General features: G+C 52.3%; 2 protein-coding genes across 9 annotated transcripts in view; one reads left to right on the top strand and one right to left on the bottom strand.

Moving 5' to 3' along the window:
* LOC138840934 (lysine-specific demethylase 2B) overlaps window positions 1–7467 on the top strand; it is a 91758-nt gene extending 84291 nt beyond the window's left edge. For all 8 annotated transcript variants that reach the window (XM_070041374.1, XM_070041375.1, XM_070041376.1 and 5 more), the window contains 9 exons: window positions 210–296; window positions 461–721; window positions 925–1038; window positions 1636–1674; window positions 1832–2511; window positions 3118–3281; window positions 3371–3532; window positions 4737–4955; window positions 6551–7467. In XM_070041374.1, the coding sequence (XP_069897475.1) occupies window positions 210–296; window positions 461–721; window positions 925–1038; window positions 1636–1674; window positions 1832–2511; window positions 3118–3281; window positions 3371–3532; window positions 4737–4955; window positions 6551–6732 (1908 nt within the window). In that variant the 3' untranslated portion in view covers window positions 6733–7467. The remainder of the gene's footprint in view (window positions 1–209; window positions 297–460; window positions 722–924; window positions 1039–1635; window positions 1675–1831; window positions 2512–3117; window positions 3282–3370; window positions 3533–4736; window positions 4956–6550) is intronic.
* A 2109-nt stretch (window positions 7468–9576) lies between these two features.
* Window positions 9577–22971, bottom strand: LOC138840936 (E3 ubiquitin-protein ligase RNF34). Its single transcript, XM_070041383.1, has 6 exons — window positions 22851–22971; window positions 16504–16722; window positions 15033–15443; window positions 13911–14012; window positions 13569–13770; window positions 9577–12360 (listed from the first exon to the last, which is right to left on the bottom strand). Exons 1-6 carry the CDS (start codon window positions 22854–22856, stop codon window positions 12170–12172), a joined length of 1131 nt encoding a protein of 376 aa, XP_069897484.1. The 5' UTR covers window positions 22857–22971; the 3' UTR covers window positions 9577–12169.

The raw sequence follows: 22971 nt of genomic DNA, 5'->3' as shown, positions 1-22971 counted from the left end.
GTGTGGACCCTGTCTTGCCCCAGAACCAGTCTCACCAGCTCTGTGCCGCCATGTTTTCTTTTGGCTAGTGCTGGATGTACAGGGCCTTGGGAGGGTGGGGCGGTATCCCCAACAAACTGGGCCTTGCAGAGACCCCATGGCCTTGTGCTCCTCTCCACCCCCCCCCTCCCGGCCACATTCCCTTGCTGAGTCTGGACATGTTCTTGCAGATTAAGGAGTCGGAGGGAGTGGTCAACGACGAGCTTCCCAACTGCTGGGAGTGCCCCAAGTGCAACCACGCCGGCAAGACCGGGAAAGTGAGTGCGGCGCGGCGAGCGGGCCGCGGCCAGGGGCGGGCGGGCCTTGCCAGGACCAGCCTGTCCCCAGGCTGGCAGGCGGGCGGGCGGGGCGGGCGCGGGGAGGAAGGGTGAGTGCAAGGATATACAGTTGGGTTGTTCCTTCTCTCTTTTTGGCCTACAAGCAAAAGCGTGGCCCTGGTTTTAAGTATGCCTCCAACCTGCCCGGCTCCCTGCTCAAGGAGCAGAAGATGAACCGGGACCACAAGGAAGGGCAGGAGCCTGCCAAGCGGAGGAGTGAGTGCGAGGAGGCGCCCAGGCGCAAATCAGATGAGCCCCCCAAGAAGGCGCCCCCAGACGGCGTCCTGCGCCGAAAGTCTGATGATGTGCACCTGCGGAGGAAGCGGAAGTACGAGAAGCCCCAAGAGCTGAGCGGACGCAAGCGCGTAAGAATATGGGGTCCCCAGGCAGTAGGTGGGGGTACGGACGGGGTCCCTGGCCGGTGTCGTGGTGGGGTTGGAGGGTGGGGATGGGCAGTGGGTAGAACTCGGGATCCTGGCCTCTTGGCTGCCCTGAGCAGATCACCTAAGTCCTGAGAGCCCGGCCCCAAAGAAATGCAAATCAGCGAGCCGCTCCTCTCCCCCCTTAGGCCTCGACGCTTCAGACGCCCCCCGGTTCCTCCTCTCACCCCTCGCCGAGGCCCCCCCTCGGCAGCAGCCTCAGCCCCTGGTGGAGATCCAGTCTCACTTACTTCCAGCAGCAGGTGCTCCCGCGCCCCGCACCCCAGGCCCTGGGCACTTGAGCCCGGGCTGTCCGCCGCCTGCCCCTCACTCCCAGCCTCTTGCTGCACACACTGCTGGGGCTTGCTTGTGCTGGGGCCTGGGGCTCAGTGGTGAGAGCCTGGTTGGTTGGGATCCAAGTTGGAACTGTGGCTGTGAATCCTGGAAACCTCAGGAGCTTCTGTGCCCGCTCCACCCATTGGCCTTGCAGCTGCTGGCCACAAGGTGGCGCCGGGTGCACTCTGGCTTCGGGCTTTGGCTGGGGCGGGGCGGGGGGGGGGGGGGAGGTTGCTCGCTTGAGCTCCAGCCCCTATCCCCAGGATCCCCGGCCAGGCTGCCGTCATGGGCACCTGCACAGTGCTCATTCTGGGGTGGGAGGTCAGCCCTCCTCTCTCCTGCTTCCTCCTGGAAAGCTGCAGGCAGGGCCACCACTGGCCAGTGAGAAGCGGAGGAGGAGATGGCACTTGTGGGAAGGGCGCCTCCTGCCTCCGCTCTGGAGCTGGGCTTGCAGGGGTGCTGGGTGAGGGGCTACAGCCCTGCGGCGTGAGGGCGAGCGCTGTGTCCTTTCCTCTTCACCACAGCTAAAACCGGGCAAAGAAGACAAGCTTTTCAGGAAAAAGGTACTCCCTTCTCCCCCCGCGGCCCGCTCCCCGGTCGCCCCACTGAGGCCCCTCTGGTAGCCCACAGCCCACGGGGTAGGGAGGCTGGAGCGGGGAGGCACACGGAGCCCGCGGGCTGACTGCTGGGCCACACGCCTCTGTCCGTGTCCTTCTGCAGCGACGGTCGTGGAAGAACACAGAGGACCGGCTGGCCCTGGCCAACAAGCCCCCGCGGCGCTTCAAACAGGAGCCAGAGGACGACCTGCCCGGGGCGCCCCCCAAGGCCCGGGACAGCGACCACTCGCGCTCTAGCTCCCCGACCGCGGGGCCCAGCACCGAGGGGGCCGAAGGCCCCGAGGAGAAAAAGAAGGTGAAGATGCGCCGGAAACGGCGGCTTCCCAACAAGGAGCTGAGCAAGGAGCTGAGCAAGGAGCTGAACCACGAGATTCAGAAGACAGAGAGCAGCCTGGCCCACGAGAACCACCAGCCCATCAAGTCGGAGCCCGAGAGTGAGAATGAGGAGCCCAAGCGGCCCCCCGGCCTCTGTGAGCGCCCCCACCGCTTCAGCAAAGGGCTCAACGGCACCCCCCGGGAGCTGCGGCACCCCCTGGGGCCTGGTCTGCGCAGCCCACCCAGGGTCATCTCTCGGCCCCCGCCCTCGGTTTCTCCACCCAAGTGCATCCAAATGGAGCGCCATGTGATCCGGCCGCCCCCCATCAGTCCCCCACCCGACTCGCTGCCCCTGGATGATGGGGCGGCCCACGTCATGCACAGGGAGGTGTGGATGGCCGTCTTCAGCTACCTCAGCCACCAGGACCTGTGTGTGTGCATGCGGGTCTGCAGGACCTGGAACCGCTGGTGAGGGGGCCCACGGGCCGGGTGGAGGCTGACCCCAGCTAGAATGCTGTGACCCTGCGCGTACCTTCCTCCCTCTCTTGTGGGGCTCTCTCCTTTTGAGCCCCCCGGAGAGCCTCGTCACCGGCCGCAAACTCCCAGACTGCTGCAGCCGTGCTCAACCCATCAGTGTGCTCTGCCTCTAGGGGAGCCCCTTCGCTGTCCCAACTTGGCTCCTTCAGGCTCAGCCTTGTCTTCAGATTTAGTTGAGATCGAGTGAGCGTGCCAGTACTGTAATCCCAGCCTGATGTTTCCCAGCTTTTGGGCCCTGTAGTCAGTTCCTTTCCCTTGCTGTGATCGGGCATGATGCTTCCTACCGGCTTATTCGGCGGTGCATGTAGGACTAGCGAAGGCCCACCAGAGATGCCGACAATGTTGGCTGCCAGGGCCGCAGGCATACTCTACCAGTGGCGCTTAGAGCAAAAGCCATGCTAAGTAGAAGGCAGCAGAGAGCTCAGCTTGGGAGCCCACCCTGCGGCAGCAGCTGCGTGCGGGAGCCTTACTGCCACTGCACTGCACCAGTTCCCGCATCGGCCTCCTGATGCTGTCTCCCTATGGTCTGGCCCCCAGGTGCTGCGATAAGCGGTTGTGGACCCGTATTGACCTGAACCACTGCAAGTCCATCACGCCTCTGATGCTCAGTGGCATCATCCGGCGGCAGCCCGTTTCCCTCGACCTCAGCTGGACCAATATCTCCAAGAAGCAGCTCAGCTGGCTCATCAACCGGCTGCCTGGTGAGCCGGGGGCTGGGGTCCCGTGTGCAGGAGCGGAGGCTGGAGTGTCTCGCCTGACCTCGCCTTCTTCCCTGCCCACCTTCCCCCAGGGCTTCGAGACTTGGTGCTGTCCGGCTGCTCGTGGATTGCTGTCTCAGCCCTCTGTAGCTCCAGCTGTCCATTGCTCCGGACCCTGGACGTCCAGTGGGTGGAAGGTCTAAAGGACGCCCAGATGCGGGACCTCCTGTCCCCGCCCACAGATAACAGGCCGGGTGAGTTACCAGGCTGGGATGTGCTCTGGCCTGCTCAGGGGCAGTCCACTGCTGCCGCCGCCGCCACCACCACCGCTGCTGCCACCGGTCTACTGGAACCTTCTCCCAAGGGCCAGCAAAAAGTCTCTGCTGCTGTGTCCCGAGTCAGCCTGTGGTCAGGAGTCCTGGAGGAGGCAGGAGCTGCCACACCTGACCCCTCTGTTGGTGTATTCTTTGAGTCAAGCCTCAGGGTCAGAATGGCTGGTGAGAGCAGAGCCGGTGGCACAGCAGCCAGGCCACCGCCCCTGCCGACAGGCTGCCGCGCGCTGAGGCTCTGGGCTATTTTCTGCCTTCATCTCCCAAGTGCTGGGATTACAGACTCAGAAATCTCACTTTGGGGTCTAGGAATATGGTTTAGTGGTAGAGTGCTTGCCTAGCATACATGAAGCCCTGGGTTCGATTCCTCAATACCACACACACAGAAAAAGCCACAAGTGGCGCTGTGGCTCAAGGGGTAGAGTGCCAGCCTTGAGCAAAAGAAGCTCGGGGATAGTGCCCGCCTGGAGTTCAAGCCATAAAACTGGCAAAAAAAATAAAAGAAATCTCACTTTGGGGGCTGGGAAGGTGGCTCAGTGGTAGAGCGCTTGCCTTGCATGCCTGAGGCCCTGGCTTCCATTCCTCAGCACCACATAAACAGAAAAAGCCGGAAGTGGTGCTGGGGCTCAAGTGGTAGAGCGCTAGCCTTGAGCTGAAGAGCTGAGGGACAGTCTTACTGCCACTGCACCGCACAACCAACCTCCTTCCCCACCCCCACCCAGCCCCCCAGCCCCCCAAAAAAGCCTCATCTCGCTTTGGTACGGAGTCTAATTTTGTCTTTCGATGGTACTAGAGGATAAACTGGAACACTTGCTAGACAACTCTACCACTTTCTTCTTCTTCTTCTCCCCCCCCCCCCACTCTCTTCTTTTTTCTTTTCAGTTTTCGCGATAGGATCTTATGCTTTTGTCTAGGTGGTTTTGGACCTTGATTCCTCCAACCCCCACCTCACGCTGCTGGAATTATGGTTGTGTGCTACCACACTGAGCCCTGAGCCTTCTGGTTTTCAATGCTAGAATTGTGATTTTGAAGGGAAGCACTTTTGGCTAACTCAGCTCTTCCGTGTGAAGACCAGCTCTCTGGTCTTCTGGAGCTCCGCCTGACGGGTTGACGGGTTTTATCCCCCCAGGTCAGATGGACAATCGGAGCAAGCTGCGCAACATCGTGGAGCTGCGTCTGGCTGGCCTGGACATCACAGACGCCTCCTTGCGACTCATCATCCGCCACATGCCTCTGCTCTCCAAGCTCCACCTCAGCTACTGTAACCACGTCACCGACCAGTCCATCAACCTGCTCACTGCAGTCGGCACCACCACCCGAGACTCCCTGACCGAGATCAACCTCTCAGGTGCGGTGGGGCCCTGGCCTGCCTGCTCCTCAGGCCTGTGTGGACTGGGTGCACAATGTGTTCCGCCCACTGCACAGATAGCTGCGCAGTGCTGAATGCAGTGAGAATACAGGGCTTCCTGATTTGAAATCTGGATTAGGGGCCATTTTCCTGAGGTGGGACACTCGGGGTGCAAGGGCAGGGGGTGCTGGGAGGTAGGGACCACGGTGGAGAGGCTTCCAGCCACATGGACTAGTGGTATCCGCCTTGCTGCTTGAGAGTGCCTCTCATGACCCTGCTCAAGGGTCATCGTTGGAAAGAAAGCTCTTAGTTCCCTTGTTGCGCCTGTGACACAGCATGGAATCCTCAGTGCTGTGCTTGCTTACTGTGTGGCCGGGGCTTCCGAAGGACCCGGGGCCAGGCCCCCCAGCTGCCTGTCCTTGTCCCCTGCTCTGCCACCAGCACCGGAGGGACTAGGTTAGGACATGGCATTTGGATGAAGCAAAAGAATCAAAAAGATGAAATGGCACATTGTGCACCCCCCCCCCCCACACACACACACAATGACCAAGTAGTAAAGGATGGCTCCATTGAAACGACATTCTGACCCCAGCCCGGCGTGCGCGCTCACTCACATCCACGCCACGTGCCGCACTGCAGCTCAGTTCTGGGGCCTGAGCCCGTGTGCAGCTGCCATCCTTTGGAGAAGCCTCGGGAGGCGTGTGGTGATGAGCAACGGCTGTTGCAGTGGCTCTTGCTCTAGGTTCTAGGTTTGGTAGTTAGGGATGTGGAGACAGATCTCAGCGCAGTTGCCGTGTAGTTTTATTTTGGGGTGGTGCCTGTGGGTGCACGGTCTTTTGTGTTCTGCTTTTTCACCACAATAAACCGAGGTCATCTTTTCTTCTCAGTACCCAGATCTTTGAAATCTGGTTTAGACCTGTGAAATATGTCTACACTCACACTGTTTTATTCTTTTTATTGTTGTTGTTCAAATCTGAAGCTTGTAATCAGGGCCTGGGCACTGTCCCTGAGCTGCTTTTGCTCAAGGCTAGCGCTCTACTGCTTTGAGCCACAGCTCCACTTCTGGCTTTTTTCTGTTTCTATGGTGCTGAGGAATCGAACCCACGGCCTCATGCATGCTAGGCAAGTGCTCTACCACTGAGCCACCTTCCCGGCCCTCCCACGATTTCTGTTTGGTTCTTCTTCATGCTCTGTGAGCCTTTGAGGAATCTGTCATCCACACCCTATTCTTCTTACGAGGTTTTCCTCAGGTTGACTATTGATGGTTTAAGGATGACCAGCGTTCTAGGCAGGCAGGTAAGCTTATGTGCTGTTGGCAGCAGTTAAAGGATGGTTTATGGAGATCATTTATTTGGAAAACCCCAGGCCTAGAAATTTGGTTTCCTGTTCAGTTTTGACCTCCTTGATCTACAGCCTGGAGGGCGCAGGGTCGCCTGCAAGGATTCTGGGGCAGGGTGGGGGAAGAAAACAGCGGGAGAAGTAAGCATCAGCCATCAGCAGTACGCTGTCCTCGTGTTTGTTTCCAGGGCCTGCGTCTTGGGGCCTTTGGGCTCAATGGCCATCTCTCACGTCATGTCATTTCTGCTTCCCTGCAGACTGCAATAAGGTCACTGACCAGTGCCTGTCCTTCTTCAAACGCTGTGGAAATATCTGTCATATTGACCTGAGGTACTGCAAGCAAGTCACCAAGGAAGGCTGTGAGCAGTTCATAGCCGAGATGTCTGTGAGTGTCCAATTTGGGCAAGTGGAAGAAAAACTCCTACAAAAACTAAGTTAGTCCAAGGCCAAGTATGTAACTACGGCGGGGGTCTTCAGCAGAGAGGGAAGAGAGACTGTGAGAGAAACGAGGCTTCTCCTTCCCTTTGGGACGTGGAGCAACAGGAAGATTCCAGCTTGCAAGTCTTGCCAGGGAGAAGCCACTCACCATGCCTTGGGGGGATGGGCGAGCAAGACACGACCCCCAAGTCTTTCTGCGTTGAGAAGGCGCTGCTGTCAGTGTTTCCGAGGGGCTTCGAGAGAAGACATTCCTGGCGGAGAGGAGGCTGCGCTTTGGAGAGAGAAATTCTCTTCAAGCCTAGAGCTTCCCCTTGGTGGTCTGTCTGTTTTGGACGGGCTCCATCTCACTGGCGGCCGTGTTCCTTGCAGTGCCGGGTTTCTGGTGCCTGCACCATGTCCGCTGCCGTCTAGATACAATTACTTTGATTTTGTTACATCTTACATTATGCAGAACTATTTTTGTACAAATTGTTTAAAGGTTATTTATGCAAGGTTTGACTGCATACCAGTGTTTCTATTGTTTTGAGATTCCCACCATTCCTGGTTTCCTTCAGGTAGGATAGAACTTACCCTGTACTTCAGCAGCACAGAGCCGTGGACAGATGTGGACAGATCACACAGGGTGGGCTGTGACCTTCCTCTTAAAAGCATGCTTAACTGGAAGCCGAGAGCCCGCTTTGTATGGCAACAAGTTACACGAGCATGTTGTGAATAAATGTAAATTATAGTCAAGGAAGACACTTTGCCAAGTTTCCTCTGTAGAAAATTCATCTTTTCTTCAGAATTCCACAATTCAGACTTCAGCCTTTGCACTCAGGAGGGGTTAGCTCCAGCATGAGCTTTTGTATTCTACACCGGCTAATTTATACCATGAGTCAAAAGGTAGATTAAATGTCCCCACACAGCCTTTCTTTCCCTTCTTTCTCCCTCCAAGTGTAAGTTAAGTTCTTGTTTAGGTCATGACCTGGCTAGTTCCTAGTTGTAAACTTCTGCATATCTAAGTGCCATTGTTGTACAGTGGTGTTTCCTAGGCCCTCCCTGTTTCCGTTTTTAGCTTTATTGAATTTGTATAAATAATTGTACAAAAAAAAACAAGCACTCTTCTTGTCTGAAGGTTTTTGCTTTGGTGTTTGGAACAGGGTGTGATGTGACCAGCACCGCCGCTGGGGGAAAGGGAACCGCCGGCAGCCGGGAGTCTCAGTACCTGCGTGCAGCATTTTGAGACTAAGCAACAGAATTTCTCTTTTCTGGGTCACCCAGTGGCCTTGTGGTTCATGACTTTTTTTTTTTGCCTTCAGAAAGACGAGTTTCCCGCCAGTGAAAAAATGGGACGCTCCAACAGCCATGGATAGAGCGAGGAGCAGACTCCCTGCGGCAGTGCTCGCCTGCCTCATTTCCTCCTACTACACCTGTGCCAAGTGACTTCCTGGCCCCTTGGCATTGACCCTTCCCTGAGAGTTTACCAGACTTGGACAGGGTCCTGCAGCCTTGCATTCCTGTACAAAGGTGACGGCTCTGGTGGGTCTGAGGAGGAGCGAGCGAGGCGTGAGCCTTCCTGCTGCTGAGTCCAGGCTCACAGTTCCCGTTTCTTTGGTCGCTTTTGACAAAGTCCGATTGCATCTACAGCCAATCCTCTTTTAAAAATCCAAAGACCCGGGCTGGGAAGGTGGCTCAGTGGTAGAGTGCTTGCCTTGCATGTATGAAGCCCTGGGTTCGATTCCTCAGTACAGTACCACATAAACAGAAAAGGCCAGAAGTAGACCTGTGGTTCAAGTGGTAGAGTGCTAGTCTCGAGCCAAAGAAGCTCAGGGACAATGCTCCAGGTCCCAAGTTCAGGGCCCAGGACTGGCCAAGCAAAAATCCAAAGACCCTTTTCTGCTTCCAACTAGAAACAATGTAGCCACTGAAATAACTCAGAACTCCTGACAGAATTAAAACTAGTTAACGCTGTAGCTCACCTGCGAAACTGGCTTACCTCTGCAGGCTTGGAGACTCTGCTTGCATCCTAATAAGATGTCCCCTGCTTTGGGAAAGTGGTCCTCTCCCCTTGGGAACTGCTGTAAGGGTGACTGTGGTTGTCACTTGGTAGAAGCCGACGCTGAGACAGGTGGAAGCTACAAGCTGAGATCACTTAATGCTTGGCTTAGATTAGAGGCAGCATTCCTGTGAGCAGGAGGAGCAGGAGCCGCAAGAGATGCCGCTAAGGCAGAGCTGCTGTGGATGGGGTCCACACGAAACACGCACAACCAACACATCGCTGATCTCAGACACAAGGCCACAGCAGGGCATAGATCACACATGCTCACCCAGAGTACTGGACAGCCCAGTAAGATTACCTCACCGGAAGCCCACAGTCTGTATGGGTCTGGCCAGCCATGTTACAGACTGCTGTTCTGAGTGCGCATGCTGTGTCTGCAGTAGTCAGATGTACTTGTTGTGGTACAACTAAGCTTCCCAGTGCAGCAAAGACGTGGCTCTGGTCCTTCCTGTAGAGAACTTGGTGTTTGCAAAGGAAGATTTGGAGGCAAGGTGACTCCTCGGTGATGGGACCAGTGTTACCCGTAGGACATCACCCATTCAAAAACCAGCCAATGGCATGACAGCTTCCAGGAGAAACTATTCTCTGGCAAATAAAGTAGCAGTTGTCATTGGTATCCAAAGGAGCCTGGCCCCAAATCCTCTGCCACCAAGATAGCAAAATCTACCTTAAGTAGCCTTCTGTCCAGTATATACACCTGCTCAAATCACCTCTGGATAACGTGAGCTATCAAATACACGTAAACTCAAGCACAAGGTGGCTGCCCTGTGTCATCCAGGAAATAAGGACAAGGACAGTCTGTACAAGTTCAGTACGGTTTTTCTCCACATATTTTTAATTCTGGTTGAATCCAGGACCATTTCCCATGGGTGCAGAGAGCTGCCTGTTCACACTAAACACAAATGGCAAGTCACCAGGCCAGGGTTACTTCAAACTATTACCTAAAATGTCTACTATCAATTTTTTTTTTTGACTCTTGCTATAAAGAATCTTAAGCTTCTGTACCTAAAAGAAAAGCAAACAAGCTGAGACCATGTATAAATAAATCTGAAATTTAAAACAACAAAACCAGCACTTGCTACCTAACTTATATTTAACTTGGTTTACTATCATCTGCTGGCCTGAATTTATAGATTTCCTACCACCAAGTTAGGGATTTAAGGATGATGTTGTTTTAAGAGTGCACTCTCATGAGAAGTACAAGCAGTCAAAAACAGCTTTGGCAGGGGTCAAACTCCTGCTGTTTTTCTGGCAAAGAAACAGTCCATACAAGCTGGGTGCTGGTGGCTCATCGTATAATCCCAGCTACTCAGGAGGCTGGGATCTGAGGATCTCAGTTTGAAGCCAGCCCAGGAAGACAAATCTGAGATAATTTTATCTCCAACCAACCAGCAAAAAGCTGAAAGATGAAGTGTGGCTCAAGAAGTAGAGCACCACCACCCTTAACAAAAAAAGCTAAATAAAAGCCCAAGGCCCTGAGTTCAAGCCCCAATACTGGCACCGAAAAGAGAGAAAAAGAGGGCTGGGAAGGTGGTTCAGTGGTAGAGTGCTTGCCTTTCATGCATGAGGTCCTAGGTTCAATTCCTCAGTACCACATAAGCAGAAAAAGCCAGAAGTGGTGCTGTGGCTCAAGTAGTAGAGTGCTAGCCTTGAGCTGAAGAGCTGAGGGACAGCGCTCAGGCCCAGAGTTCAGGCCCTACGACCGGCGAATAAAAAAAGAAAAAGATCTCAAGTTGGTCACTGTTGCCAGGGGACCCCCAGCTCAGACTCTGCATGGAAGGCAGGCCTTGGTTTGCATGCTCTGACTCCCCAAACCCAGAAAGTGTTTTTCTTCACTTTCTGCTATCAGTTCAAAAGCCCCCTCTCTGCCTCCGAGTCCATGGCTGTTTGGGGATTTGTTGACTGGCGGCTCTGAACACAGGGAGGCATGTTCTGGGGAGGGCTGGGGTGGGACAGAAGACTTGCCTGAACTATATTCCAGCCCTAGAGTGAAGATTTTTTTTTTTTTTAATGGTATGGGGTATGACTTCAGGGTTTCACACTTAATAAGCTGATGCCCTACCATTTAAGCCACACTTCCAACCTGACTTTTTGCTGGTTACTTTGGGAATGGAGCCTAGCAGACTTTTCTGTCTAGACTGGCCTTGATCCTACAGATCTTAAGTCTCCAAAGTTGCTAGGATCACAGGTGTGAGCCACTAGCCGCCAGTCGTGTCAGCCATTTTTAAACAAGATGCCCTTCACCAGTAGGATGAATCCATAGCTGGTCTCCACTGATTTAGGTTGGACTTCCAAAAGCAATTTCAGATCCTTTCTGCATCAGCTAGTGTCTCAGGTTTCTCATATGCTGTACTACTGGAGTCAAAAGAAGTGGTGCCAGAACTAGGTTCACTCTGAGATAGCCCCCTTGCCCACCCCCAGGGATTTGAACCCATGCACTTTGAACCTCATGCACTTGCATTAGGTACTTGCACTACCCCTGAGCTGCCCCCCAGCCCAGCAGAGGCACTTCGTAGCTGAGACCTTAGCTGGCTCTGCATGCAGAAGGAGGCCTTAGCTGTTTCAAAGTGAAAGTAGGGACCAAGCAGCTGGCCTGGCTGGGTCACGGCACCTGGAGCCAGGACAGGAAGCAGCAGGAAGGTAGCACTGCACTAGTTGCTCAGGACTTCCTGCGGCGACCCCTGAAGGGCGGCGCACAACTTGTCACTACGCACATGAGTTAGGAAGTCACCGAGACCATGTAGACAAGAGCATCTTTTTAATCTAATTTTATTCCTAAAGTTGAAATTAGCTAGCAACACTAAAAATACACCTTCACTATACAAAACAGTGGAAATGGACTGCACATTAATAAAGAATTTAGCACGTACACTTCTAATGTAAGAAGCTAGATGCATCCCTTGCTATAAAAAGCTGAAGCTGAACGAAAATGGCCACGTTTAGTCTAAGGCCCTGGCAAGTGGACTACAGAATGTCGGTTGCCCCCAGTGATGTTTAAATGCGGACACAGCAACAATGTGCGAACGTACATTCATCAATGTGAGCATTATTAAGATATACATGAGTAAAAGAACGAGAGGGGTCGGCTCCCGTGAGCTGTGCGCTCACCTCACCAAAGAACGGACGCTTCAAACAGGCTGGAGAGGAAGAGCGCAGGGCGAGACCTCCGCAGCACAGCGCCAACGCCAACGCCATGACCACAGCCACCAGTGCGCCCTGGGGACCGGTAAGGCCCAGCCGAGGAAGCGCCGGCCACAGCCCACACCCACTAGGAAGGAGCCTCTCTGTCCCCAAGCAGTAATGAAAATCGTGAAAAAATAGCCTTTGAGCAGTGTTATTTCCAGTTCCTCCTATGCACTCAAGGGTTCGGGCCAGGCGCCACGGTAGGAGAGCAGGGCTTTCAGGACTTGAACACATGCACAGCCCGCACCACGTACTGCCGGCAGATGGGGCACTCACTCATGCGCTTGCCACAGCGTGTGCAGGTGACCATGTGGCCGCACTCCAGCAGCACGCAGTCGATGACGGCGTCCATGCAGATCCGACACAGGCTGTCATCGTCCTCATCCTGCAGCTGCAGCCGCTCCTCATCTGCAAGGCAACCGGGAGCAGGGGCTGCAGCCGCGCCGAGCCGTGCCGCCCACAGCAGAGAGGCAGGGGAGCAGGGAGCGCCGGCAGCCAGGCCGAGCCCTGACCACAGCTACACCACGGGGCTGTAGATGTGTTTAGGACTTTTTTTCCTGAGGTGTGAGATCAGGGCGGCCTCTCTCTTGCTAGGCAGGCACTGCATGCTGGTCCACACCTCCAGGTCCTTCCTGCAGATGCCCCAGTTTTTCTTTCTAGAGGGTAGGGCTGGACTTTGAACGCAGGGTCTTACAACAACAGCTAGGCAAGTACTCTTCCACACCTGAGCTGCACCTCCAAGATGAACCTTGGGGTTTAGTGACTAAATGTGAAGGGCTGGGCTTGAGGCCAGGACAGACGAGCCCAGCAAAGGTCACGCTAGCTAGCTCTACTTTATGTCATGGCAAAACTTAAGGGGGCTATGATTTATTAATGTATTTAGAAGAAAGACACACGAACCCTAGCCGTCTACGCACAGGGCTTGAAGTCGGGATTTCAGTTCAGAGGCCGCGTCGGAGTGGCGGTGAGGAAGGGGCAGCCCTGGAGCCTCATCCAGTAGGAAGAAGACTTCATTCCGCACCGGTGGGGAGACCAGGGATGACCAAGCAGCCAGGAGCAAAGAGTTCACCCCCTTTGCATCAGAGGCCTTGTTAAATTTTAATTTTGGTGCCAGTCCTGGACTTGAACTCAGGGCCAGGGTGCTGTCCCTTAGTCTTCCTGCTTAAGGTTAGCACTCCACCACTTCCGGCCTTTTGGTGGTACATTAGAAGTAAGAATCCTCATGAACTTTCCCACTTGGGCTGGCTTTGAGTCACAGTCCTCAGAGCTCAGCCTACTGAGTAGCTGGGATTACAAGCATGAACCACCAGCGCCTGGCCAAATGCCATTTCAGTTGGTGATGTACATCTAAGTCAAACAGATGGGGCTTCTGGCTCTGGCCAAAGCAGACAAATCTGAGAGGATTTTATCTCCAATTAACCATGAAAAAAGCCAGAAGTGGAGCTGTGGCTCAAGTGGTAGATCACCAGCCTTAAGCAGAAAGCACCCAGAGCACACAGGCACTGAATTCAACTCTCAGTACAGCGCCCCCCCCCCCCAACACACACACACGCACACACACGTATCCACACACGCACAACCTGACGGCTAGCAGCACTGACCCGGATCATACGTACATGACTTTTGGTTTTCCTCATTCTCTCTGTACAGCCGGTTTACTTTCTCCACCAGCTCCCATTTTTCACAACAGCCCGAATAGTTGACAAAATTCCGAGCCAGGATTTCCTTCAGCTGACGCACGCTCATCCCTTCCACCCCGTCCAGACTTGACAGGTCCGACAGCGATGCCCTCACTTTCTTCACAGAGAGCCCAGGGGTCTGAAACCAGAACCCCCGTGACCGCTGCAGCAGGCCCTCGGGGCGCCCTCCATGGTCACCAGCCTGCCCCGCTCCCAGCACGCCCTGAGGAGCCTACAGCAGACACCGGGTCCCCATGGCGGCCTCCCAGCGCGCCTCACCTGCTCCTCCACGTCATCATCTTCATCTTCATCGTCATCATCATCGTCATCGTCAACGTTGTCGTCATCTCCTGTGTTTGCTGAGGCTGCGTCACTGTGTCCCTGCACAGGTGATGGTATGATTAGGCAAGGAATCAGGTTTGCGGCCCAGCAGAACCCACGCCTGCGGACACAGAAGCTTCCCGTCCACCCTGCCCACGGATCCCGAAGCCTGGCATGCGGCGTGCCTCCTCCATGCCCTCCGCGCTGCGTCCAGCACTCGCCTCCCAGTTCTTATACCACCAAGACGGGAGGGTGGTGCGAATGTGTAGGACCCCATCAGAATGAGGGTGTGGCAGCTAGGAGACATCAGGTTCACTAGCGCTCTGAACTGCACACAGAGAGAAAGCTAATTCAGCCAGAATTTTCATGCCTCAGCCTGCGACTGACAGACGTGCACCCGCTACCTCCTGCATCTAATCATTAGCACAGGCTCTGCAGCCTCTCCGAGGTGGCCAGTGCAGGTCCCGCCTTCAAAATTCCTCAACAATCTCAGCTATTCTTTAGGGAAAACAGTTGTAGTTATATGCTGCCTTTTCTATCTTTTCACTATTGTGCATGTGTATATATACATTATATATATATAAATATAATGTATATATACACATGTATATTGACTGTGTATACATACCTGCACACACATATGTGTGCACCAGTCCTTGGGCTTGAACTCAGGCCTGGGCACTAACCCTAGGCCCTTATGCTCAAGGCCAATGCTCTATCACTTGAGCCACAGCTCCACTTGGGCTTTTCGGTGGTTTCCTCAGGTGAGTGACAAGAGCATGAACAGTCTTACCAATGTGCACGTTACCTTTCTAGTCATTACTTCCAATTAGTGTTTAACTTTACAAAACAGGGAAACCGAGGTAACAAAGGTCCAGAAATGGATGCGCGCTTTTGGTCCTCTCTGACAGAGGCCTCGGGGCCCCCCCACCTCATGCACAGCTCGCACACCAGGAGGCCGTGGGTGCCAGCACAGCTGTTTGTGGCGCCTCTGCTCCTGCGCATGCTCCAGGGTCATCTCAAGGCAGCAGGCGCCGGAGCCCCCACCACACGTGGCCATGAGGCAGTGCGCCCGCATACCTGTGCCAGCAGCTCAGATCTGGAGGTCCGCTCGCCATCCATGAGCGCTCCCGGGAAGGAAGAAACGGTAGCAGAGCGGTCCGTATAGTTTGATAAAAATGACTGTGTAAAAATGCTAGAAGTCTGTGACCGGGAGGAGTTTAGGCTGCCCGTGTCCAGCTCGTCCTCGGAGCCCAAGCCCTGATGGCACAGCACTAGATCCACCAAGTCTTCCTTCTCCCGGCACGTGTCGATGGGGATGTTTCGGAGGATGAGGTACTGCCGCAGGTCCTTCACCTTCAGCCGCATCAGCTGCGGCCGCTGGAAGGCCGTCTCTCGCAGGAGGTGACAGGTGCAACACCGGCGGTGGAGGTTTTCTTGTAAGACGGAGCACACAGAGCAGAAATCCTTCTTGCAGTCACAACACACATGCTGCAGCACAGACACAAGAGAGCCATTTAAAGAGCAAGTTATAGCCGCCATGGAAATACCATTGTTCTCCTGTGCCTTGGCTTTCGATGTTGGCCTTGATGACATCTCATGGCCCCAGCCCCTTGGCAGGCATATTAGTCTTCCAAAGTCTGAAGAGCGAAAGTCACGGCCAAGACAGTTTCCATTCACAGAATTTCAGATAGCACTTTACGAAAAATATACACTCGTGTGTTAATGAATTAAAACCTTTCCACCCCTTGATGCAAACATGTAATTAGCAGAACCAAGCTGACGAGCCACAGGGAGAGCAGCACCCATGAACTCCCTTCCCGCATTTCTCCCATCCAGAGAGGAAAGTGAGCCAGACAGCAAAGGAAGCAGAAAGCCAACTGACCTCTCAAAGTCACGCAAGGAAACACAGGAATCCACGAAATGCCATAATCTGTTACCCACTCAGCCTTGCGCACAACCCAAATGATTCTGAGAGAACCACAGAGAGACAGCAAGAGGCCATCCTCGGCCAGAGGCCAGAACCTTGCTCCTGTGAGCCAGAAAGCAGAGTGAATCTCCTCTGAACCGAACTGCAGGCTAGTTAAATCTCTTGCTTCAACAAATGAGGGTCTGGGCTGGGAATGTGGCTTAGAGATAGAGTGCTTGCCTAGCATGCATGAAGTCCTGGGTTCGATTCCTCAGTGCCACATACACAGAACAAGTCAGAAGTGGCGCTGTGGCTCAAGTAGTAGAGGGGAGCCTTCAACAAAAGCAGCTCAGGGACAGTGCCCAGGCCCTGAGTTCAAGCCCCAGGACTGGCCAAAAAAAAAAAAAAAGTGTCAACAGGAAGAAAGAAATGGCACAAAAGGAGAAATCTCACACACCTGCCAATCAATGTCCATTCAGAAAAACATAACAAGACCCAGCTACCCCGTTCTAACTGGGAAATTGCTAAGGACACTCATTTTTAATGTTTCTATAAAAGCAAAAGACTCATCAGCGATGCAAAATTCCTACAGCCACAAGCTCTCACCTGTGTGTGTCCTTGGTAACATTTCATCCGCCTTACCTTCTTTCTGAAGACTGAAAATGAAAGTCCGCAGGCTTTGCACACTATGTTGGGCCCCTCCGCAGCTGCCTGCGAGTAGGCAGGGAAGTCCGCGCTGGGTGTGAACCGGAAGGGGCCAGTGCCCCCTGCAAATCCTGACTGCTGGCCCCTGACAGCTCCGCTCCCCATGACTTCATTCAGCAGCCCACAGCACGAAGCCCACATGGAGGTGGCGCCCGCCTGGAAAGGAGCACAAGCGCCACGGGTGAAGCTACGCGGCGCCACAGCGGCTGCTGCAGAGGCAGCTCGTCCTCAGAACTCCAGAGCAGCAGGACCCACACCGCGGGGCCGCAAAGCCCACACTGCAGATGGGGGAGCACTGCAGGCTTTCAAATAATAAATGCCTCCCAGACAAAGCCCAGGCAACTATCCCCAAACGCAAACGTTCAAGTTGAGGGCTTCTAGTCCTAAGCATTTTCCATGAGGATACTCAACCTGTATTCCTCTAGGCTCCAACATTTCAAGCTATTTGGAAAAATAGTGTTGTGGTACTTCCAAAGAAGACTTTGGCATTAGAAATACTAATGATCTTTGTACAACTACATAATAATAATAATAATAACAATAACAATAATAATAATGAAAAGAAATACAAATGGTAGCTTGTTAAACAAAGGGAAAAGATGTTTTCTGCGGCAGGGTCTCCATGGAGGCAGGCTGCCTTTGAACTCACCATCTTGCCTCAGCCTCCTTAAGCAAGCATCACCTCACCTGGCCCTGATTCAATTTTTTTTCCCCCATGCTGGTCCCGGGGCTTGAACTCAAGGCCTGGGTGTTTTCCCTGGGCTTTTTTCTTTCTTAAGGTTGGCTCTGCCACTTGAGCCACAGCTCCACTTCTGGCTTTCTTGGGTGATTAATTAGAAGAGTCTCATGGTCTTTCCTGCTGGGGCTGGCTTTGAACCCTGATCCTCAGATCTCAGCTCCTAAGTAACTAGGTTTATAGCTGAGCCACTGGTGCCTGGCTGTTCCAATTCGTTATGAATATACTAATGTAACATCAAGGAAGGCACTTTTACATCAGCAGCTGCCTTTCAAACTGAACTAAACATAATTTTCAAGGACCTTTACTTGGAAGGCCACCCCAGTATGAAGGCCATTTGCCCTGCCACTGCACACCCCAAAACAAATGTGCTCTCCCTGTTTCTTTTCTGTGAATCATTGTGGCTATCCCTCCCCACCTAGAGCAGCACACGTTCACCTTCACTGAAGTCACGGTCTCTGAAAGAAGCAGCTATCAGCCAGGCACTGGGGGCTCCTGCCTGTCATCCTCGCTACACAGGAGGCTGAGACCTGAGGATCATGGTTCAAAGCCAGCCCAGGCAAGAGAGTCTGTGAGACTCTTATCTCCAATTAATCACCAGAAAACCAGAAGTGCTGTGGCTCAAGTGGTAGAGCACTTGCCTTGAGCTGAAGAGCTCAGGGACAGCGCCCAGGCCTTTAGTTCAAGCCCCACAACCACCACCACCAAAAACAAAAATAGAAATAGCGATCAATGAGGTCCAATGGCACTTTCCCATGCTTAAAATGCAAAATTGACCACAGACCCACGCTGGAACCAGTTGGTTTTTGCACCTTGCCATTCTTATTCATATTCTAGAATCCAGATACAGTGACAAGTATTGGATGTCCAGACAGAGGTATTATCAGTTACAATAGCAGCATATGATACCTTTAACTCTCTGACTGCCAAACACTCGCTATCCAACAAGCTCATTTTCCAAACGGCAGCCCTAAAGGACAATTTGGATGCTAGTGAGGTCAATGCTGTTGTTGTACTGCCAGAGGCAGTAATGGTTTGGTACAGTATGGCATATTAAGTATAGCGAAAGGACAAGAAAACTCCAATAAAAAGGTTCAAACAGCCTTAAGTATCAAGGCTATTGGCTTAAGCGTTACATGGTTTTGTGCTCTATAATTTTCGAGAAATAGTGATGCCTTTAAAAGTGAGGTGAAACTAATTAATAGGCCATACCTTAGACTCTAAAGCTTAAACATAAAAGCACGAAAATCAAGATGTGCTAACAGTTAAAGAGATTGTTCTTTTAAGAAAGTTCATCTGCAGGTCCTTAAAGTCAGCTCACAAACAACTGAGAACATTTCATCTGGGAAATTTCAATGTAGACTTGAGCTCCTTTTGTACTTGGTCTTAAAGATAATTTAAAAGATTAAAAAAGAAAAGAAAGTTTCAATTTGCAGTAACTGTGTGGGGGAGGAGAGAAATCCCTCAACCACAGGAACCTGGTAAACTCTCTTCATTCCACAAGTTGAAGCAGCAAAGTTCTAAGGAAGCTTCAGCAGCCACCTGATCAGGCTCCTGCACAATTAAATGGCCCTACCTACAGTGCCACTTCCGGCTTTTTTCTTTCTGCTTATGTGGTACTGAGGAATCGAACCCAGGGCCTCTGGCCTGATTCATGCAATGCTTTGTCCCCCAGCCTCTAGTGCCATCATTATGTGGTTGACCAAGAAACCAACGAAAATGCTTCTTTATATTATCTCTATTCCAGGTAATGTCACACTACTAAAATACTGAAATTTATCAAGAAAGGAAATTGTTGTTGTCTGTTGTGTTTTTATAGTATTGGGTTTGCAGTCAGGAGACTCAGTTGCTAGGCATACTTGAGCCATGCTCCCCTGACCAGATCCAAATGTTTTCTTCCTTCCTTGCTTGCTTTCTTTTTGCACCAGTACTGGGATTTGAGCTCAGGGCCTTTCACTCTTGGACAAGCTCAAGGCTGGCTCTACTACTTGAGCCTCACACCTTCACTTCTGGCTTTTTGCTGGTTAACTGGAGTCTCAGGGATTTGTCTGCCCTGGTTAGCTTTGAACGAAGATCCTTAGATCTCAGCTTCCTTAGAAATTAGGATTACAGATGTAGGACAGCAGCCTCAGTAAGATCCGGCCTCTCCTTTCCACCTCCCAAGTGGTGGGATTACAGATGCACACAACCATGCCCACCATCTAGCTCTTTTGTTCAATGAAAAAAAAAAAAATCTATCAGTCTCTGTGAGAAAAACCAAAGTCCACATTGCTAAAAGCTGACCTGCCTTACTTGGGACCCCATTGACAGCAGGACGCTAAAGGATATACCATGTGAACCCAAGATGTTACAACAACAATGTGCAAAGACAGCTAGATTTCAAAACAAAAAAGAATAAGCTGGGTGTGGGTGGCACATGCCTGTAATCCAAGCTATTCAGGAGGCTGAGATCTGAGGATCATACTGTGAAGAACCAAAAAAGTAGGAAAGTCTGTGAGACTCTTTTTTTTTTTTTTTGGGTCCAGTCGTGGGGCCTGAACTCTGGGCCTGGGCGCTGTCCCTCAGCTCTTCAGCTCAAGGCTAGCGCTCTACCACTTGAGCCACAGTGCCACTTCTGGCTTTTTTCTTTTTGCTTATGTGGTGCTGAGGAATCGAACCCAGGGCCTCTGGCATGCAAGGCAAGCGCTTTACCACTGAGCCACCTTCCCAGCCCATCTGTGAGACTCTTATCTCCAATAAACTACTCAGAAAAAGCCGGAAGTGGCAAGTGGCTCAAGTGGCAAAACACTACCTTGAGCAAAGAAAACTCAAGGATAGTGCCTAGGCCCAGGACTGGTGCGCGCACACACACATGCACAAGCACACACACACACGCAAATGTATGCCTGGAACAATATTCTAAGATCAGGGAACTTAGCTGTTTGCACACTATAGGTTTTGTTATAGTAGATAACTTTCACTTTGCTAAGATTCTGGAACAACCTTGTGTTGCAAAAGCACCAGCAATAACTTGTTTTATAAATTTCAGTTAGATCAAACTTCCTATAAAACTTAAAAGCAGACAGAAGAAACAATGGTCATAATAAGTAAAATCTTTATCCTCTTTAGAAGTACTTGATAAACATGCTCTTTTTTTTTTGCAGATTGTGGGGCTTGAACTCTGGGCCTGGGCGCTGTCCCTCAGCCCTTCAGCTCAAGGCTATTGCTCTACTACTTGAGCCACAGTGCCACTTCTGGTTTTCTGGTGGTTTATTGTAGATAAGAGTATCATGAACTTTCCTGCCCAGGCTGGCTTTGATCCGTGAGCCTCACATCTCAGCTTCCTGAGTAGCTAGGATGACTGGCGTGAGCCACTGACACCTAGCAAGAAATATGCTCTTTAGAACAGAAAATAATATCCTACTGAAACTGTTTCTTTGAATGAAATATGCATGGAACTGTGTGTGTGTGTGTGTGTGTGTGTGTGTGTGTGTGTGTGTGTGTGTGTGTGTGTGTGTGTGTGTGTGTGTGTGTGTGTGTGTGTGTGTGTGTGTGTGTGTGTGTGTGTGTGTGTGTGTGTGTGTTTTCGGCTTGAACTCAGGGCCTTGAGCTTAGCCTTTTCACTCAAGGCTGGAGTTCTACCACTGGAGCCAACTCTGGCATTATGTTAGTCAGCTGAAGATAAAGAGTCTCTTGGAATTGTCTTCCTGGGCTGGATTCCAACCATGATTCTCACAGACTCTTAGCTGCTCATCTCTAATTAACCGCAAAAAAGCTGAAAGTGGAGGTGAGGCTCAAGCTGTAGAGTACAGTCTTGAGCAAAAACCTAGCAAGATCTTGAGAACCTGAGTTCAAGCCCCAGTACTGGCACATACACAAACAAGTTAACTTTTTTTAAAAGTTGCTTTCTCCTGTGAGAGGCATCTTTTCTTGCTCCTGGGTTGTGGTTTTTGTGCTAGTCCTAGGACACTGGGGTTTGAATGCAGGGCCTAGGTACTGTGTGTAAGCTTTTTTATTCAAGGTCGGTGCTCTACCACTTGAATCACAGCTCCACTTCAGCTTTTGGTGGGATATTGGAGATAAGAGTCTCACAGATTTTCCTGCCCCAGCTGGCTTCTAACCACTACCCTCAGATTTCAGCCTCCAGCATAGCTAGAATTACAGGTGTGAGCTATTTGTTCGTTTGTTTGTTTTTTAATACTCTCTATACCATTCTGTTTTGTAATGTGGCTATTGACAAGTCTTTTTTTTCTTTTATTTTCTTTTTTGGCCAGTCATGGAGCTAGAACTCTGGGCTTGGGCGCTGTCCCTGCACTCTTCAGCACAAGGCGAGCGCTCTACCACTAGAGCCACAGAGCCACTTCCGGTTTTCTAGTGGTTTATTGTTGATAAGAGTCTCATGGACTTTCCTGCCCCGGCTGGCTTTGAACCCCGATTCTCAGATCTCAGCCTCCTGAGTAGCTAGGATTACAGGAATGAACCACTGGCTCCCAGCAAGACTTTTTTCTTTTGATTGGAAAAGTCCTTCCTAAAGAGTGGTATTGTATTTTGAATTACTTCTACTCACCATGACTACCACTTGACAAATACAGAGGAGGTGTTTGACAAAATATTTGCTGAATTTCTCTAGCCATTTGACACTTCTTTTCAGTCTTCGGTAGTGAATACTGGGCAATGTTGTGAAGAGCACAGCTCATCTAGCAGATCATCTTTTATTTTCCTTACCCACATCAAATACACTTCGTTGAGATTAATGAAACCGTCTGTCTGGAAGTGTATCATCACTTTATGACTCATTCCACTTGGTCTGAGTTGGGCAAAAGAATCAATACTTGGATTGATTGTTGTATAAAGAGCTCCTCAAAACTCCCGGCGATCAAGTAGAGACAATCATCTCAAAGTGGGCCCAAATCACCACTATCACCAACACCCTCCCCGCTTCGCCCGGTTCCCTGAAACTTCTCATCGATGGTGCTCCCACGTTTTCAACCCACCTTGGAGAAAAACTGCCAGATTACTTGCTGCGTACCTAGTGGCGGCGCAGACGCGCGCTTCTAGGTCACGTTCAACGCCCCCATCCCCCAAGAACTCCGGGGGGGAGGGGTCTGAACCCCCACCCCGAGGCATTTGTTCTCCTAGCCCCAACCTCATCCTTGCTGCATGACTCTCTTTCTCCTCCTAGGGTCCCCAAGACGGCCCCCTCGGGTCAGCTCAAGGACTCGTGGAGGCAGAGGGCAGTCCGTGGGCGCAGGCTCGGGGGCGCCGGCGAGCACCAGCCGGTCCGCCTCGGGCCCTCAGCAAGTGCTACGGCCGGCGTGCGGGGACCCCTCCCCCAGGCGCGAAGGCCGGCGACCCGGTCTCTCCTCGCGAGGGGGTCACTGTGGGAGCTTGAGAGGCCCCGGGCGGGCTCGGGCCCCGGCCCCGCCGGCGGAGGTCTCTGAGGAGCCGGCGGGGAAACCGTTCACACTCACACACACACACACACACACACACGGAAAAGAGGCGCTCCGGGAGACCCGACCGGACAGGAGAGGCGGGGACGGCCTGCCCGGCTCCGCTAGCCCCTCACCTTCATGGCCACGACCACCTCGGCTCGGTCGGCTCTGCCAGGGGATTCAGCACCATAGCAGCTCCTAACAGCCGACCTCCTTCCTCCCAGAAGGCGGCGATTACGGTGCCTCCCGAAAGCC

The sequence above is a fragment of the Dipodomys merriami genome, unplaced genomic scaffold (genome assembly GCF_024711535.1).
Source record: "Dipodomys merriami isolate MVZ:Mamm:240054 unplaced genomic scaffold, mDipMer1.0.p SCAF_307, whole genome shotgun sequence".
NCBI classification, from domain to species: Eukaryota; Metazoa; Chordata; class Mammalia; order Rodentia; family Heteromyidae; genus Dipodomys; species Dipodomys merriami.
Note: the sequence above shows the minus strand (reverse complement) of the source record. Positions and strands in the feature narration are given on the sequence as shown.

Bases quoted from the DNA above. Each gene is read 5' to 3' on its own strand.
- LOC138840936 (XM_070041383.1), bottom strand. The intron at 15,444-16,503 runs GTAAGGCGGATG...TCTGTGCTGCAG, and splicing joins TTTCAGTCTTCAGAAAGAAG to CATGTGTGTTGTGACTGCAA. The intron at 13,771-13,910 runs GTGAGGCGCGCT...TTCTGGTTTCAG, and splicing joins ATGATGACGTGGAGGAGCAG to ACCCCTGGGCTCTCTGTGAA.